This window comes from Sebastes fasciatus, chromosome 2 (assembly GCF_043250625.1).
Source record: "Sebastes fasciatus isolate fSebFas1 chromosome 2, fSebFas1.pri, whole genome shotgun sequence".
NCBI lineage: Eukaryota > Metazoa > Chordata > Actinopteri > Perciformes > Sebastidae > Sebastes > Sebastes fasciatus.
The window spans coordinates 36,063,377-36,078,665 of record NC_133796.1 but is presented as its reverse complement, the minus strand read 5'-3'; the positions used below and the strand labels follow the sequence as shown (position 1 = coordinate 36,078,665).

Sequence of the window (15,289 nt, the reverse complement as noted above, 5' to 3'; positions counted from 1 at the left end):
TGTGATATTACACCCCGAAATCAAGACGGGAATTTGGGCAGAAGCGAAGAACTGCATCCTCACCTAGCCTTCCTCCCTCTCCTCCTCCTCACCCTCCTCCTCCTCTTCTTCTTCCAGCAGATTTGTTTGTAGAGGAGGCGATTTCGTTTGGCCCCCTTTTCTCCACATGTAAGTATGAATGTCAGAATGAAGGGAGGTGATTTTTAATGGGCAGGAAATGTCATGCGTAATGTCTGTTCTGAACGTCTTCCATGCATTCATACCAGAAAGCCTCCATTTTCAATCAATAATAATAATAATAATAATAATAACAACAATAATATGCCAGTGAAGTTGTACCGCCCTTATATAGCAAAATATGCGTAGTATCCTGGACTATGCAGTCGCCAAAACAATGGACATCATTATGATATATTTTAACTGCTGTTTTCTCTTGTCTTGTCTTTTGTCTCGCAGCTCCAGAGAGCGTCAACCGGAATAAAGTCCTTCACATTCACCGGAGCTACATAATATAACAGCAAAGATATCCAGCTTCTTTTTTTTTTTAATATCTCATCATATAAAATGGCAACCAGGAGTGACCACGAAGGATCAAAAGACGCATTTGGGCGCAAAGCCGCGGCCGTGGAGACATGAACCACCTGATGGGCACCGGAGGAACCGGAGGAGAGACTGTTTCTGTTCTGGTTGTAGCTTGTTGACTTGCTGATTTACAATGCTGAACAAATAAAAAGGGCGCTGCAAGTTTTGCCACAGAGCCACAGAGCGCCTGCGTAACAGGCTAACCGGCCCTACCATCACCATCATCATATTTTGGGTTATATGGTAATGATGTCATAACATATTTGGAGGCCTGTGCCTGAACAGGAAGCCAGGCTGATCAATGTCTCCTATCATGTAAAGTAGAGCCACATGGACTGACTGCTCTCGGCATGGACCTAATTGAGGTGTGTTTGTTCTTCTGACATCCTCCATATTCACAACTTGATTGGTCGATGCCTCATTGTCTCTGTGTGCTCTGCTGCGCGCGGAGCTGCTGTAACTTTTCTCCTCTGGCCTGCATCCACCACGGACACAATTGACTTAACAAAACATGGAGTTTGCCATGGTGGGTGCGGACGGCGGGTGCAACAGCCACCCGTCGTACGGATATGCCCAAGCTCGCGCACGGGAGAGGGAACGCGAGAGGGAGCGCCAGCCGGCTGCCCAGTCGAGAGCGGCCGAAGGAGGCGCGGAGGGAGGCGGCAGCGGCGGTGGCAGTGGTGGTGGTAGAGGAGGTGGAGGTGGTGATAGTGGTACCTCCACCTCCTCCTCCACTTCCACCTCCACCTCCTCCTCCTCCTCGAGCGTTCATCTCCTTAACAACCGCCAGCATCAGTCTCGCGCCGCCTCCTCCTCCACGAACGCCAACATCAGCAGCAGCAGCGGTACCGCCTCGTGCCCCTGCTCCTCCTCCTCCTCCTCCTCCTCCTCTTCCTCGCAGCACCAGCAGCAGGATCCCTCCTCGCAGCAGCAGCAGCAGCAGAAGAGAGTAGTCAGAGAGCGGAAGAAGCAGCGCGGCGTCGGACGCTGGAGACGCAGCCGCAGCCGGACCTCGCTCGGCGGAGACCTGCGCCACTCGGAGCTCGCGCTGCTCGGTTCCGAGGAGGACATGATGATAGAGGAGGAGGAGGAGGGGGAGGAGGAGGCCGAGGGAGAGGAGGAGGAGGAGGAGGAGGAAGAAGAGGGTGGGAAGGAGGAGGAGGAGGGGGGGGACCGGGAGAGCAAGAGGTCGAGGTCTAGTTTTCTGTGCACCATGGAGGATGAGGGGGACACGGTGTCGCTCACCGACCGGCGGCCTCAGTCCGGTTACGAGAACGTGTACAGCAGCGAGTGCGGCTGCTGCTGCGAGAGAGTCGTCATCAACGTGTCCGGGCTGAAGTTTGAGACTCAGTTCAAGACTCTCGCGCAGTTCCCGGACACGCTCCTGGGAGACCCGGACAAGCGGATCAGGTACTTCGACCCGCTGAGGAACGAGTACTTCTTCGACCGGAACCGGCCGAGCTTCGACGCCATCCTGTACTACTACCAGTCCGGTGGCCGGTTGAAAAGACCCGCCAACGTGCCGTTTGACATCTTCTCCGAGGAGGTGAAGTTTTACGAGCTCGGCGACGAGGCGATCCTGAAGTTTCGGGAGGATGAGGGTTTTGTTAAAGAGGAGGAGAAACCTCTACCGGAGGACGAGTTCAAGCGGCAGATCTGGCTCCTCTTCGAGTACCCGGAGAGCTCCAGTCCGGCCAGAGGCATCGCGGTGGTCTCCGTGCTCGTTATAGTCATCTCTATCGTCATCTTCTGCCTGGAGACGCTGCCGGAGTTCAGGGATGAGAAGGAGTATCTCCAGCCGCGACTCAACTCCTCCTCCGAACCGGATCACGGATTCACTCCCTTCAACGACCCGTTCTTCATCGTGGAGACGGTCTGCATCATCTGGTTCTCCTTTGAAATCATAGTGCGCTTCTTCGCGTGTCCCAGCAAGCAGGCTTTCTTTAAAAACATCATGAACTCGATAGACATTGTCTCCATCTTGCCTTACTTCATCACCCTGGGTACGGACCTGGCGCAGCACCAAGGCGACAGCCAGCAGGCCATGAGCTTCGCCATCCTGAGGATCATCCGCCTGGTGAGGGTGTTCCGCATCTTCAAGCTGTCCAGGCACTCCAAGGGACTCCAGATCCTGGGCCACACGCTGCGAGCCAGTATGAGGGAGCTGGCCCTCCTCATCTTCTTCCTGGTGATCGGAGTCATCCTCTTCTCCAGCGCGGTGTACTTCGCCGAGGCGGACGAGCCCGCCTCTCAGTTCACCAGCATCCCGGACGCCTTCTGGTGGGCCGTGGTCACCATGACGACGGTCGGCTATGGCGACATGAAGCCCATCACCGTGGGAGGGAAGATCGTGGGGTCTTTGTGCGCCATCGCCGGTGTGTTGACCATCGCGCTGCCGGTGCCGGTGATAGTGTCCAACTTCAACTACTTCTACCACCGGGAGACGGATAATAACGACGAGCAGGCGCCGGTGGCGGAGAGCATGCCGCCGGGATGCCCCTACTTCCCGGACTTTTTACGGAGGTTCAAAGGCTCTCCGTCCGGCTCGTCGCTAGGAGACAAAGCGGAGTACATGGAGATGGAGGAGGGCGTGACGGAGTCGCTGTGCGGGCTGGACAAGAGCCCCAGTAAAGGAAACGGCACGGACATAGGCAGGAGGAACAGTACCAACTCCAAATCCATTCAGACTGACGTGTGATTACAAGTAGAGTTGAGGTTTTTCCCGTTTTTTCTTAAAAAAGAGTATAAAGATACTGTTCGCCCAACAGCAGGTGGTCCAACCCAAACAGACACACGTTTTACGCACGACTCAGACACGCACACAAGCACAAACGCACACACTCACAGGTCACCAATTGTCAAAAATCTCTCCATCTCACAACAGTCGTTTCTCCCAAGTCCTCTTTAGGAAGAATTATGATCAATATTTTGCCTAATTGGTCAATTAATTAATTAATTAATTAATTAATTAATTAATTCGGGCTTCCAAATCTGACGTCCAATTAAGGCTATGCATTCGCACTTTATGAGTTTCACCAGTCAATAACAGAAAGGGTAGGATGATGATCGTGTTTGCTGTTATGCAATAAAGTAAAAAAATATATATATATTTGTTTGCACTACTGTAGAATCTGCGCTGGGTTTGGCTGCTGGTTTTTATTTCAGAGACAGAAACTGTAGGGCCATGCAAATGGCAATAATTTGGTCGTCCTCTGACCACTTAGCTGAAGAATGTTTGAGTAACTTCCTCAGAGGGAGCAAACTAAGGATATTAATAAACCTCTCTCATACGCTGCCAATAAAAAAAATTGGACTCCAATAAAGGAAAAGCCTGAGACAGATAACTTACTTATTTGTTAGTGTTCCAACAATTAAAACGAAACAAAAAAAAGCTCATTGATAAGACATGGCATTTAGCAGTCATCAAATAAACCAGGGCTACAATTATTTCTATATGACAGTCTATACACAAATATGCTTTTTTCCACAAAAAGCCTTGTGTCGTTGAGCCACTATATGAGAGCTAAGCACAGGAAACATCAGTTAAAAATGGCTGGAGAAATGACTTGCCCAGCCAGGTTTTTGTACGGACAGGCTTTGGAGCCTTGGCGACAACAGTTTCCCCAGTTTCATTTATAAAAAACACCTCAAAAATGACAATATCCCTTTACACGGACGCAGATGGAAAGCTATAGCAAAAACGACTCTGTTGTGGAAACTCATCGGAGGGGAGTTTTGCGAGCAACTTCCTCTTCTGTCCGTTGGACTTCGTGCACAAAATAATTTTTTTTTTCTTCTCAAGAGGACTATGATTATCTCCGAGATCAGAGGACCTCCGGGATGTGGATGTCTTCCAAGGTATGTAGCCTGCAGCTCGTGAGTGTGTGTGTGTGTGTGTGTGTGTGACAGTGATGATGAAAACAACTCCTGGTGTCATGGAGAGAGAGCTGATAATGCTCCTGAAATCGTTTCTAGATATACAGCATATTTAACAATATCCCTTTTATTTTGGTTGAGCCCTTGTCCGGAAAATGACGCATGATTACGCGTGCGTAAAAACACTGTAGAGGCCGAATATGGCGCTCATTCCAGTCATCATGTGATGAGTTCATGTTTCTCCTGCACAGGTCTAATATATCCAACAATACTACTACCTTCTCATTCATAATAATAGCTGTAATTATCTAAGGGGACATCAGGTCAGCCTGCTGAGAAACTTATATGCCAAAAGGTGTTTGGAAGATTCACCACAAAGGACTTTATGGCTCATTAATAGTGTCTGAAATGATGCAGTTGTTATATAAATAATGTTAAAGTGCTGCAGAGTTTACTCCCTGCTTTGTTGGATATTCATCAAAAGATGATTGATAGTGGCTTTTTTTAATTTCAGTTTCCTTGTTTTGTCTCTGCTGAGCAGTTGTCTTCTTATTAATAAGGTATAGGGTATAAGGTATTCTCACCTTTCATAGCAGGTGTATCATGAGGATATTGTGACACATGAAGCCAGAATATATTGTTTCACTCCATTTATCACCATGACTTTTATGATTTAAAATGTGACAAGTAAACGTAAAGAGCCGCTCCATTCAAACGTGTGCTGATTGGATGTTTGAGCTTCACCTTGCAGAATGATGCATGTGATGCTAGAAGACTGTTTTCACATTCATCTGCTGAAGGAGGAAAGTTTCTCTGTGATCACCTTAAATGTCAATATAAGACGTCTACATACAAGCATTTTCTTTTATGACATCACAGCTAGTTTGGAGCCTATGGTGGTCCATTATGAAACCTACACAAGTGTGTTGTGGAAACTTGAGGCCTCCAGTGCACAAACACTGAGAGTGGACTTTAAAGGGGAGTAAGGAGACATCTTGTGTCCAGCAGTAAAACTTTTGAAATGTTTTTTAAGATGGGTAATTGAACTTTTCTGTGGCAAAATTATATTCGACACAAATTATTACACAAAGCATTTTATGTCTTAATACATGAGTGGAGGAGTCTTTAAAGGGTATCTTCGGTATTTTTCAACCTGGACCCTATTTTCCCATGTTTTTGTGTCTAAGTGACTAATAGGGACAACAATTTCTGAAATTGGTCCAACATTGAGGGAGAGTGCTGCAGCTGGCAGCCACGAGGGCAGTGAGCAGCCTCAATGTAATGTTACGTTCACTAAAAGTGCTTGTTTTTGCCACTGACTGACTCAGATTTTCTTTTTTAAGTGTCTGATTACATTATGGAAAGGACCCCACAGAGAAATAAAACGTTCTTCTTGCCTTTCACTTGATCTGGTCTGTTTGTTATCGTGTCCAAGTCTTGCTCAAGGAGAAGTCTCGTTGTGAAATCTGAATATTCGTATACTCTGGCTCAAATAAATATGGACGGCCATCAACTTCAAAGACTAAATATTCAGCCCTGACATTGAAAATCTTTTAGAAAAACACTAAGCTATGCTTTCTGTACTCCAACACAACAAACTGCCCAGCTGGCACTCACGTTTCCACCATGGAGGTATTCCTCTATTCCACAACACGTCACCTTGCCAGATTTCAGAACAAGACTTCCCTTGAACGAGACTTTCCATAATGTCAGATACGTAAAATGACAATCAGAGCCTGTCATGGCAAAAACAAGCACTTTTAGTGGACGTAAATGACGGTGCCAGCTTGCCCCAATAGCACCATATTGCGGCCCGTGAGCAGCTGCCGTCGACAGCGCTCTCCCTCAATACTGGACCGATTTCAGAAATGATAGGATCCAGGTTGAAAAATACCAAAGTTAATATTTAAGTAGAGCAAAGTTTGTTCCACATGGGGTCACCTGATTTACAGATGGTATCACAAAAGATGCAGAATGTAATTTATTCAATAAATAAACTAATACAAGAACAAAAAATATCATTTTGAAATATGTCAGCATTTCTTTATAGTACAAGGAAACTCTCTGAACTGTTGGGGTCATGAGAGTCCTGGGTTCTCATATTTTGGGAAAAAGTTGTGAAAACATTACAATTGTTGCTCTCAGAAAAGTTAAAAAGCCAAAATGTAACTTCACAGTACTTTGCAGTGCTTTGATGAAATGCATCAAAAGATACAATATAGTGTGCTTACATATATGGCAACTTTTATCACAGTCATACAGTAGATATATCCACGCCGTCACTCCCTGCATCAGTGCTTCTCAGCACATTATCTCTGCATCAGTATATCATAATTTATTACACTGTGTGTTTATATCCTCAGAGGAACTATTCATACAAGATATTTCCAACACCTGCACCCACAACCAAACACACACAGCATCCTGGCAGGGTGCCAGCTCCTCTTGATACCTCACACTTAGCACTTACATAATGTGGCTTATGGCAAGAGGCGCAATCCAAAACATTTTCCGAGCAAAGTGTGTGGGTCAGGCATATTCTTAGGCCTGTAGCTGCTGAGCCGACTGTGAAAACAGCCCGTATCATCCTGAGCCACAGAACGGAGCTGAATGGTTTCGACTCCTCATAGCTTCCTATTGTCACGTGCGTCGTAAAGTCTTCTTTGTAGTGCAGATTTAGACCATATGGCCGGGCCATGTGACAAAGTGAGAGTTATTTATGGTTATTTCTCAAAAGGTATTCCATGCCTGTCAGAGGACACAGAGGAGAGGTGGAAAGAAAGTGAGCGTGCGGTACATAATGTCAGACGAGGTCATGTAATAATAGTAGAAGGCAGGCGAGTTGACAGTCTTGCTAATCAATCAACAGTTGGAGTCACTCAGACACCAAACATTTGCTGCTTGTAGCTTCTCTAGTGTGATCATTTCGTAGACATAGAATAGGAGTAGAACGGACAATGGCATTCAAGTACCGTTGCCATTGCAACCGTTGTAGCAGGCTAACTTCCGACCGACTTGCAGCAAGTCGCGGATTCACTTAGCTTTTCAATAACGGCTAAACGAGCAGTGGAGTAGTAACGTTACGAAGCATAGAGAGCATAGAGAGTAAATGAGTCAAATTTAACAACTTAATGCTTCATCCATACACTCTTGTCTTGTTGGTCAGACAAAATAAACAGTTTGAAGATATGACTTTAGGTTATGGGAGCTATATACACTATATTAGATGTGCGTTTGTCAATATTTATGTCTTATGTGGACTAAATGATAGTTGATTTAATCATTTGATTTGAACGGACAGACTTGCTGATAATAAAAGTAATAAGAAGTCACCGCTCTCAGAGGTGTTGACACAGCTACAGTATTATACTCCGGTGGATGGACTGCTCATTGACAAATGTTGTTTACAATGCTCCATTCTACTACACAGTAGCCTATACACAATAGTGAACCACAGTGATTCAGGTTTTCTTGTAGAATGAGCTCTTAATGGTCAGAGGCACAATTGTACAACACAGATCCAAAACTGGATTACCAGCCGGGCAAAGTGGGAAACTACCCCAGAATATCTGAGGCCCCAAAGGCCCCTGATATAAAGTGGCACCAGCATCTTAAGGCTATGCCTTATAGCAACGTATCCTCATACAATGATTTGTGTGATATCTTATGAAAAGTTATTTTTCATGCTTTTTCCTACGAATGTCCAGCAACATGAGCGATCAGTGCGCCTGCACAAGCCTCTGCGGTGTTTAGGCAACAAAACTACTTTTTTAGGTTTAGGAAAAAATCATGGTCTGGGTTAAAATAACTACGGAAGTGGCGTTAAACTTAAGTACGGAAGTTATGTGACAAATAAGTCAACGTTGACTTCTGGTTTCACACGGGACACGAACAGCTGTCTCCTGGGTAAAAGTCTCTTTGTTTATTTTTTTGCCCATCCGTCCACCCCGGCCTCCAACGCCGACTTTGTCGCTCTTTATACGTCACCTGTCCTGGCTTGGGGGGGGGGATGTGTGTGCGTGGGCTAAATAGGGGCCCACACACGGAACATACTGTAAGCGTTCTGGTGGGATAGACAGTCCTGCAATCTCTTGACTCGACCAAACTTCTGTGAAGTGCCTTTCATAACTGTGTTATTTGCACATGTTAGAAAATTTTTGTTTGTTTTCTGAAGAATGTAGAGTTCAACCAGTACAAAGGCTCAAATAAAACTAAAAGTATAGTCAAAAATGTGGTTATTTCAACCAGTGTGCAGCCTTTCTGCAGTGAGTGTGTATGTGGAATCCACTAGCTCATGATACATGAGGATATCTGTAGCTTTGATGGTCATACGCTGGCGAAAACAGCTCCAGACTAAAATGTCTCAGAGTTAATCAGATCTTTTTCCAACTGTGTATATTAAATGCAACAGGCCAGTGTTCAGGGTTTCCACTGTGGTTATCACACTGGCATCTAAATGTTTTATTGCACCAGGCACCCCACACCCCACAGTCCATATTTTATGTGACGGTCGACTCTTCTAGACTGAAACAACCTGCTCTGCATAGCAAAAGCCAAATTTTGCTGACGACCAGAGGTCAAAGTCACAGCTGACCCTGCTGACAAAGGGCTCATTTAGACGATCAGAAAACGACTCCTACCTGCAGCCAAGACATCCATCCATCTTCTACATCCGCTTAAACCTGTCCAGGGTCACAGCCGGCTGGAACCCATCCCGGCATAGACTTGGTGAGAGGAAGGGAACACTCCGGACGGGTTGCCAGTTATTCACAGAGCTAAAATAAAGAGAGAGAAACACATTTATATTAATTTTCAGTCACTCCTGAAAATAATTTATAGCTTCCAGTTTACCTGACCTGCATGTCTTTAGACTTTGGAGGAGTCAAGACGATAGTACTTACAGTTTACGATTATGGTTATGACCCCTATACACAAAGCTAAAACTAATTCAACAGTCCTGCAATAAATCCTACCTTCATGAAGGTTATAATTTATAGCTTTTGTTGAAGCGGTTTTGGAGAACTTTAGTTTTCTTTTGAAGGCTGGAGTTAAATGCGGCCCTGTTGAAGTGTGTTATTATTCAGAGAGTTTACGGAGTTTATATCAGTTAAGGTAGACCACAGTAAATATCATTTTATTTTGTCATATGGATTGTCTATGTTGTATTTCGTGGAGTTATCTGTACACACGACATCTATTGCACGTCTGTCCGTCCTAGAAGAGCGATCCCTCCTCTGTTGCTCTTCCTGAGGTTTCTTTAATTTTTTCCCCAGTTAAAAGTTATTTTGGTTAAGTTTTTCCTCATCTGATGAGAGGGTCGTACTGTAAAGGACTGAGGGTGTCACATCCTGTACAGATTGTAAAGCCCCCTGAGGCTAATTTGTGATATTTTTATTATTTATTATTAATTATTTTTGTTTCATTGTTCTCTTCCTCCAGCCTAAAATTGATGGCACTTTTTAGAGCTCTTTTTTTCTTATTTCTTTTTTTACAACTAACCACATGTCAATGTATCCTCATGTAACGGTTCGTATATCTTACGAAAATGTATTCCTAATTTTTCGTGCTTTTTCCTACAAATGTCCAGCAACACGTGTCAATTTCCGCTCGTTACATGCATACAGTCTTTTCAAAATAAACTTCTGTCCTCACAGCTTTAACTGCGTTCGGTTTAGGCAACAAAACTACTTAGGTTAGGTTTAGGAAAAGATCGTGATTTGGGTTAAAATAACTACGCTTGAAATACTTGGTTAAGTTTAGGAGAACAGCCTGAAGTTTCATAATGTGTTCCTGTAATGCTTTTGAATGTTTATGGTACAGCAGTAGGACATGAAACACTGATCACAGATATGGCATCAGAAGGGATGAAAAGTATCGTTCTATTTCCAGAGGTGAGAATAGACGGTGAAATTTAGTGGCAGGTTGTTACTGTAATAATAGTGCATCGTGGGCAGACTCTGTGTTTTGTATTTGACTTCTCAACTTTGAATTCCTAAAGGCAGTTTACACCAACAGAAGTATTTTTATAGTTATTATGGCTGATTATATTAGAATTTCCTTCCTGCATTGATTACATATTTGCAAGCTTGCAGTCCTCTTCCTCTCTACATGCCTTTGCTGGTGCATTGCTGCTTTTCTTGCCACATCACCACCACCGCCCATCGATCAGAGGAACAGTGAAACCATTGGCAGGAATGTGTATTGTGTCACATGCATGCTTGTGGGCTCGTGTGTGCGTCTTTGTGCGTGTGGCCGATACAAACCAAATGGGGACCCACACATCAAAGCATTGCTCCATAGCAGTGGTGGAAGAAGTAGAGCTGCAACAATTTATTGATTAGTTTTCAACTGTTAAATTAATGATTAATCGTAATTCTTTACTCCTCTGTGACAGTAAACTGACTATCTTTGAGTTGTTGACAAAACAAGACATTTGAGGACGTCATTTTGGGGTTTGGGAAACAGTGATCGATATTTTTCAATATTTTCTGACATTTTATAAACTAAACAACTAATCAGTTAATCAAGAAAATAATCAACAGATCAATCAACCATGAAAATAATCGTTAGTTGCAGCCCTGGGAAGAAGTATGTCGTATCTTATACTTAAAGCTTAAAGTAGGCAGAAAGTTTTTAGCATCATTTGTCAAAAATTCAAAATAATAATTCAGCATATTGTAATACAAGTGTTCTGAGAGAAAACTAGACTTCTGCACCTCCTCATGGCTCTGTTTTCAGGCTTTAGAAAATCTAGCACGTGACGGGAGAATTTGGCCAATCACAGGTCATTTCAGAGAGAGAGAGCGTTCCTATTGGCTGTCCTCCGGCTGGCGGGCGGTGCTTTGTATTTCCTCAACTGATCTCAACATGAATGCCGGGTCACAAACGTTCTCATTTTACAGCTAAACAGTACACTACAAGATGTTTCTGAAAACATTTGAGGAGAGAAATAGGCATTACAGTAACATAATATTTATTCACATTTGATCAGCGCGGCCTAGTTTGACCGTTTGGTCGGAGTTTGCAAGTGATTGACAGTTGCTCAGAGACGACAGGCTCCAGATCAGCTCTGATTGGTTGTTTTCCTCCGCTCTGTGAAATCTTACAGATGCCATTAGGAGCACCGGAGGACACAGAGGCACATGATTTTTTTCAGATTAACTGTCTCATGCACTACTGTCAGGATGTAGTGACCGTTTATAAAAATAACCTTTTTTTAATCACATTTGCTCCCTTTCTACCTACTGCAGCTTTAAGTAAAAGTATCAATACCACGCCGCAAAAATACTAAATACAAGTATAGTCCTGCATTCAAAAGTACAAAAGTATTAACGGCAAAATGTACTGAAAAGTAAAGGTACAGGCAGAGCTGCCCCTTTGAGAGTGATATATCATCATACGTATTGGAACAGCTGGTTGAGGTGGAGCTAATTATAACTACTTTATACACTCTTGGTTCGTTTAACCTCTCATGAAGAATATTTAAGTTGATCATATATATTGTTTGTAACTTTACTTTTCAGATATATGTAGTGAAGTAAAAAGTACAATATTTCCCTCTGAAGTGTAGTGCAGTAGAAGAATAATGTAGCACAAAATTCAAATACTAAAGTAAAGAAAACCTCAAAACTGTACTTAATTACACCACTTGAGTATATGTACTTAGTTACATTCCACCACTGCTCCATAGAGGTCAAGAGAACAATAGCTCTTTACCATTTTCAACATGTTTTACATGTTTTTACCATGTGGATGCACTATGGCAATGCAGGCTGCTGTGTATCTCAACTTAATAGTATTATAAAGATGTAAAGTGTGCCACCGTAACAGAGAGAGGGAGATGTCAATCAATGTGTACTGTACATGCCCACACACAGTCCTGAGGACAGATCTAATCAGATAGATAAGTCAAATCACCACGGGTGTTTAGGAGATTTAAACTTGGTACCAGCACATTGTTGCCTACAAAATACAAATGGGAGTTTGAGCAGGAATGTTCTTATTTCTGTCACAGTTTTTCCACTGATCCAGCCAACCAGTCATTTTTTTGATAAATATAATGATTTTTTGGAAAAATCGTTAATCAAGCAAAATTGCATAGACTGGAACAAAATAATAGCAGCTGCTTGTTTGAGTAAAGAATGTACTGTTTTAAGTAATTATAGTAAATAATCTACTCATAGATGAGCCGTCATGCCTCACTGATTAAATATTTTCCTTGGAAGTAACCAAAGCAACATGAAAAGAAAAGAACAACAACAAAAAAAGGCAGAGTGGAATTTCATGAGGCTGGAACGTCTCTCCATTCATCTGTCTCGCCAAATCATTAATCAGGCCTGATAAAGGCCTGTCTGCGTTGCCAACACACACAATACACGATCCCAGCTGTTGTCATCCTGTGAGTATTTACGATAATTGTTGTCCCTTTTAAAAACGACTCGGCTCAAGTTACCTTCTTGTAAAATCATTAACAAATGGTACAAAGAGGACAGGATTCATTCATCAATTTCAACTCAAGCAGGCAGTTTGACTCTGATTATAGCTGAGCTGCTGTCCAAACCTAAAAAAACGGAGAGAAAGAGAGCCAAAGGCAGCGAGTAGTGAGATGAAGATAACAGGCTTTTAACCAGGTGAGAAAGCATGACCTGCATGGACAAAGATTATCCAATCATAGCTTAGCAACCGTAACTAGGCATTGCAGGCCTGTCAAGTTTAGGATTTTAAGAGTTTGGATAATGGGGGATATACTCTTTCCAAAACCAAAAACACAAAAGGTAAATGGTTAGGAATGGATTATAAAGTGTGTTTATTAGGGCTGTAATCCATTAAAATATTTAATCGCATGATTTCCCATGATTAGTTGCAATTAATTGCAAATGAATCACACATTTTTTATCTGTTCAAAATGTACCTTAAGGGAAGATTTGTCAAGTATTTAATACTCTTATTAACATGGGAGTGGACAAATATGCTGCTTTATGCAAATGTATGTATATTGTTATGACTGGAAATCAATTAACAACACAAAACAATGACAAATATTGTCCAGAAACCCTCACAGGTACTGCATTTAGCATAAACAATATGCTCAAATCATAACATGGCAAACTGCAGCCCAACAGGCAACAACAGCTGTCAATGTGTCAGTGTGCTGACTTGACTATGACTTGCCCCAAAACTGCATGTGATTATCATAAAGTGGGCATGTCTGTAAAGGGGAGACTCGTGGGTACCCATAGAACCCATTTTCATTCTCATATCTTGAGGTCAGAGGTCAAGAGACTCCTTTGAAAATGGCCATGACAGTTTGGAGTGTTATTTAACCTCCTTCGCAACAAGCTGACATGGTTGGTACAAATAGGTTCCTTAGGTTTTCTAGTTTTATATGAGGCTATCTTGAAGATGTATCTTCACTGTAGCTTTAAAACTGAGCCCGCCACAACCTCCGAAAGATCGATGTCATTGATGCGTTAAAGAAAAATCCTTTTAATTGCCGTTAAAAGGAATTATCGTTCTAAATTAGGCTGCAATTGTCAGAATGTCCAGCTAACTAGCCTACTACCAGCAGTCGTTTTACCCAATTAATGGAGCTAACGTTAGATTAATTAGCTAGCTGACTACAGGTTTACAAAATCTGCCAGAGACAGTTGCCATTTCAGACAAAATCAACGGTCACTGACTAGAAATAAAAAGCCTGCCTTTGTTTACCTTGCCTGAGATCAAAGACTAAAAAATTGCTAATAATCTCGATGGTAAATCTGCCACCACTATCGATGTAAATTGCATATGTGCTGTGTAACAAACTGGACAACTTGACTAACCATCTGGTCCACAATAACATCTCAGTCACTCCACACCATCATGTACTGGACAAAGACTTTTTGTCACCTCTCCATTTTCCACATAAACAAAATGTTCACAGCCGGGTCTGACGAGAGCCGTTAATAAAGCACACTTGGGATTACAGCCCCAGTGTAAGTTTAAACCAGCTTGTGGTTTCCATGTAGCAGTTACACAATGTCCCTCTATTGAAGGGTAGCAACCTGATTCTTTGCACCCACCACTGAATCCCCTCTATCTATCTGACAACAGCATCCCGGGCTTTATTATGTTACTTCATTATAGACATGTAGATTGTATTGTTAATTACACATGTGCCTACGTGTTGGGTTTCTACACGCACATCAAAATCAGCTGCTTTTGTATGCTCACGCTATTGCCTTACAGTTATTAAAAAACAGCGGTTGTTGCATGTTTAACAGAGAAGTGCTGATTCGGTTTTATAGCTTCCAAAATAATGGCGAATATAAAATAAAGCATAGATCAATATTTACAATACGATGAGGTATACTGTCAGTGTACCTGCAGTGTACACAGAGGTATGTGTGGTCAAAATGTTGATTAAGTTTGCTGTCACACACAGACAATCTGGGGCAACAGAGGATTACAGATTTGTTATGGCATTGGGAAAGGTAAGCATTTCAAAGATTTGTCATATCAAGTTTAGGCTTTTTTCCCCTCATTTTCCAGAGTGCTACCTAAAACCTAACAGCACTGCAGCTTTTTATGAACAAGCTTGAGATATGATTAAATGGAGCAGCTGCTCTACCATAAAAAAGTTTTCTCTCCCGCTCCCCGTGAAGATGAGCCGGTGAGCAGAGGACCGGCGCCCTGCTGGTCCTGTAAACTTTTGAGGGGCCGCAGATGCTGATCACGCTGTGGGAATCATGAAACACACACACACCCTCATTGATATGTATAATGTGTCTACAAAATCATTGGGAGAGTGAAGTCGATAGCCATGCATGCACTTCAGGAGTCATGTAATGTA

General features: G+C 43.0%; 1 protein-coding gene across 2 annotated transcripts in view; it reads left to right on the top strand.

The window, feature by feature from the left end:
• Nucleotides 1-1,093: 1,093 nt before the first annotated feature.
• The window catches only part of kcna4 (potassium voltage-gated channel, shaker-related subfamily, member 4), a 139,096-nt gene continuing 124,900 nt past the window's right edge, over nt 1,094-15,289 (top strand). For both annotated transcript variants that reach the window (XM_074622263.1, XM_074622254.1), the window contains exon 1: nt 1,094-4,440. In XM_074622263.1, coding sequence (XP_074478364.1) covers nt 1,094-3,280 — 2,187 coding nt within the window. In that variant the 3' untranslated portion in view covers nt 3,281-4,440. The remainder of the gene's footprint in view (nt 4,441-15,289) is intronic.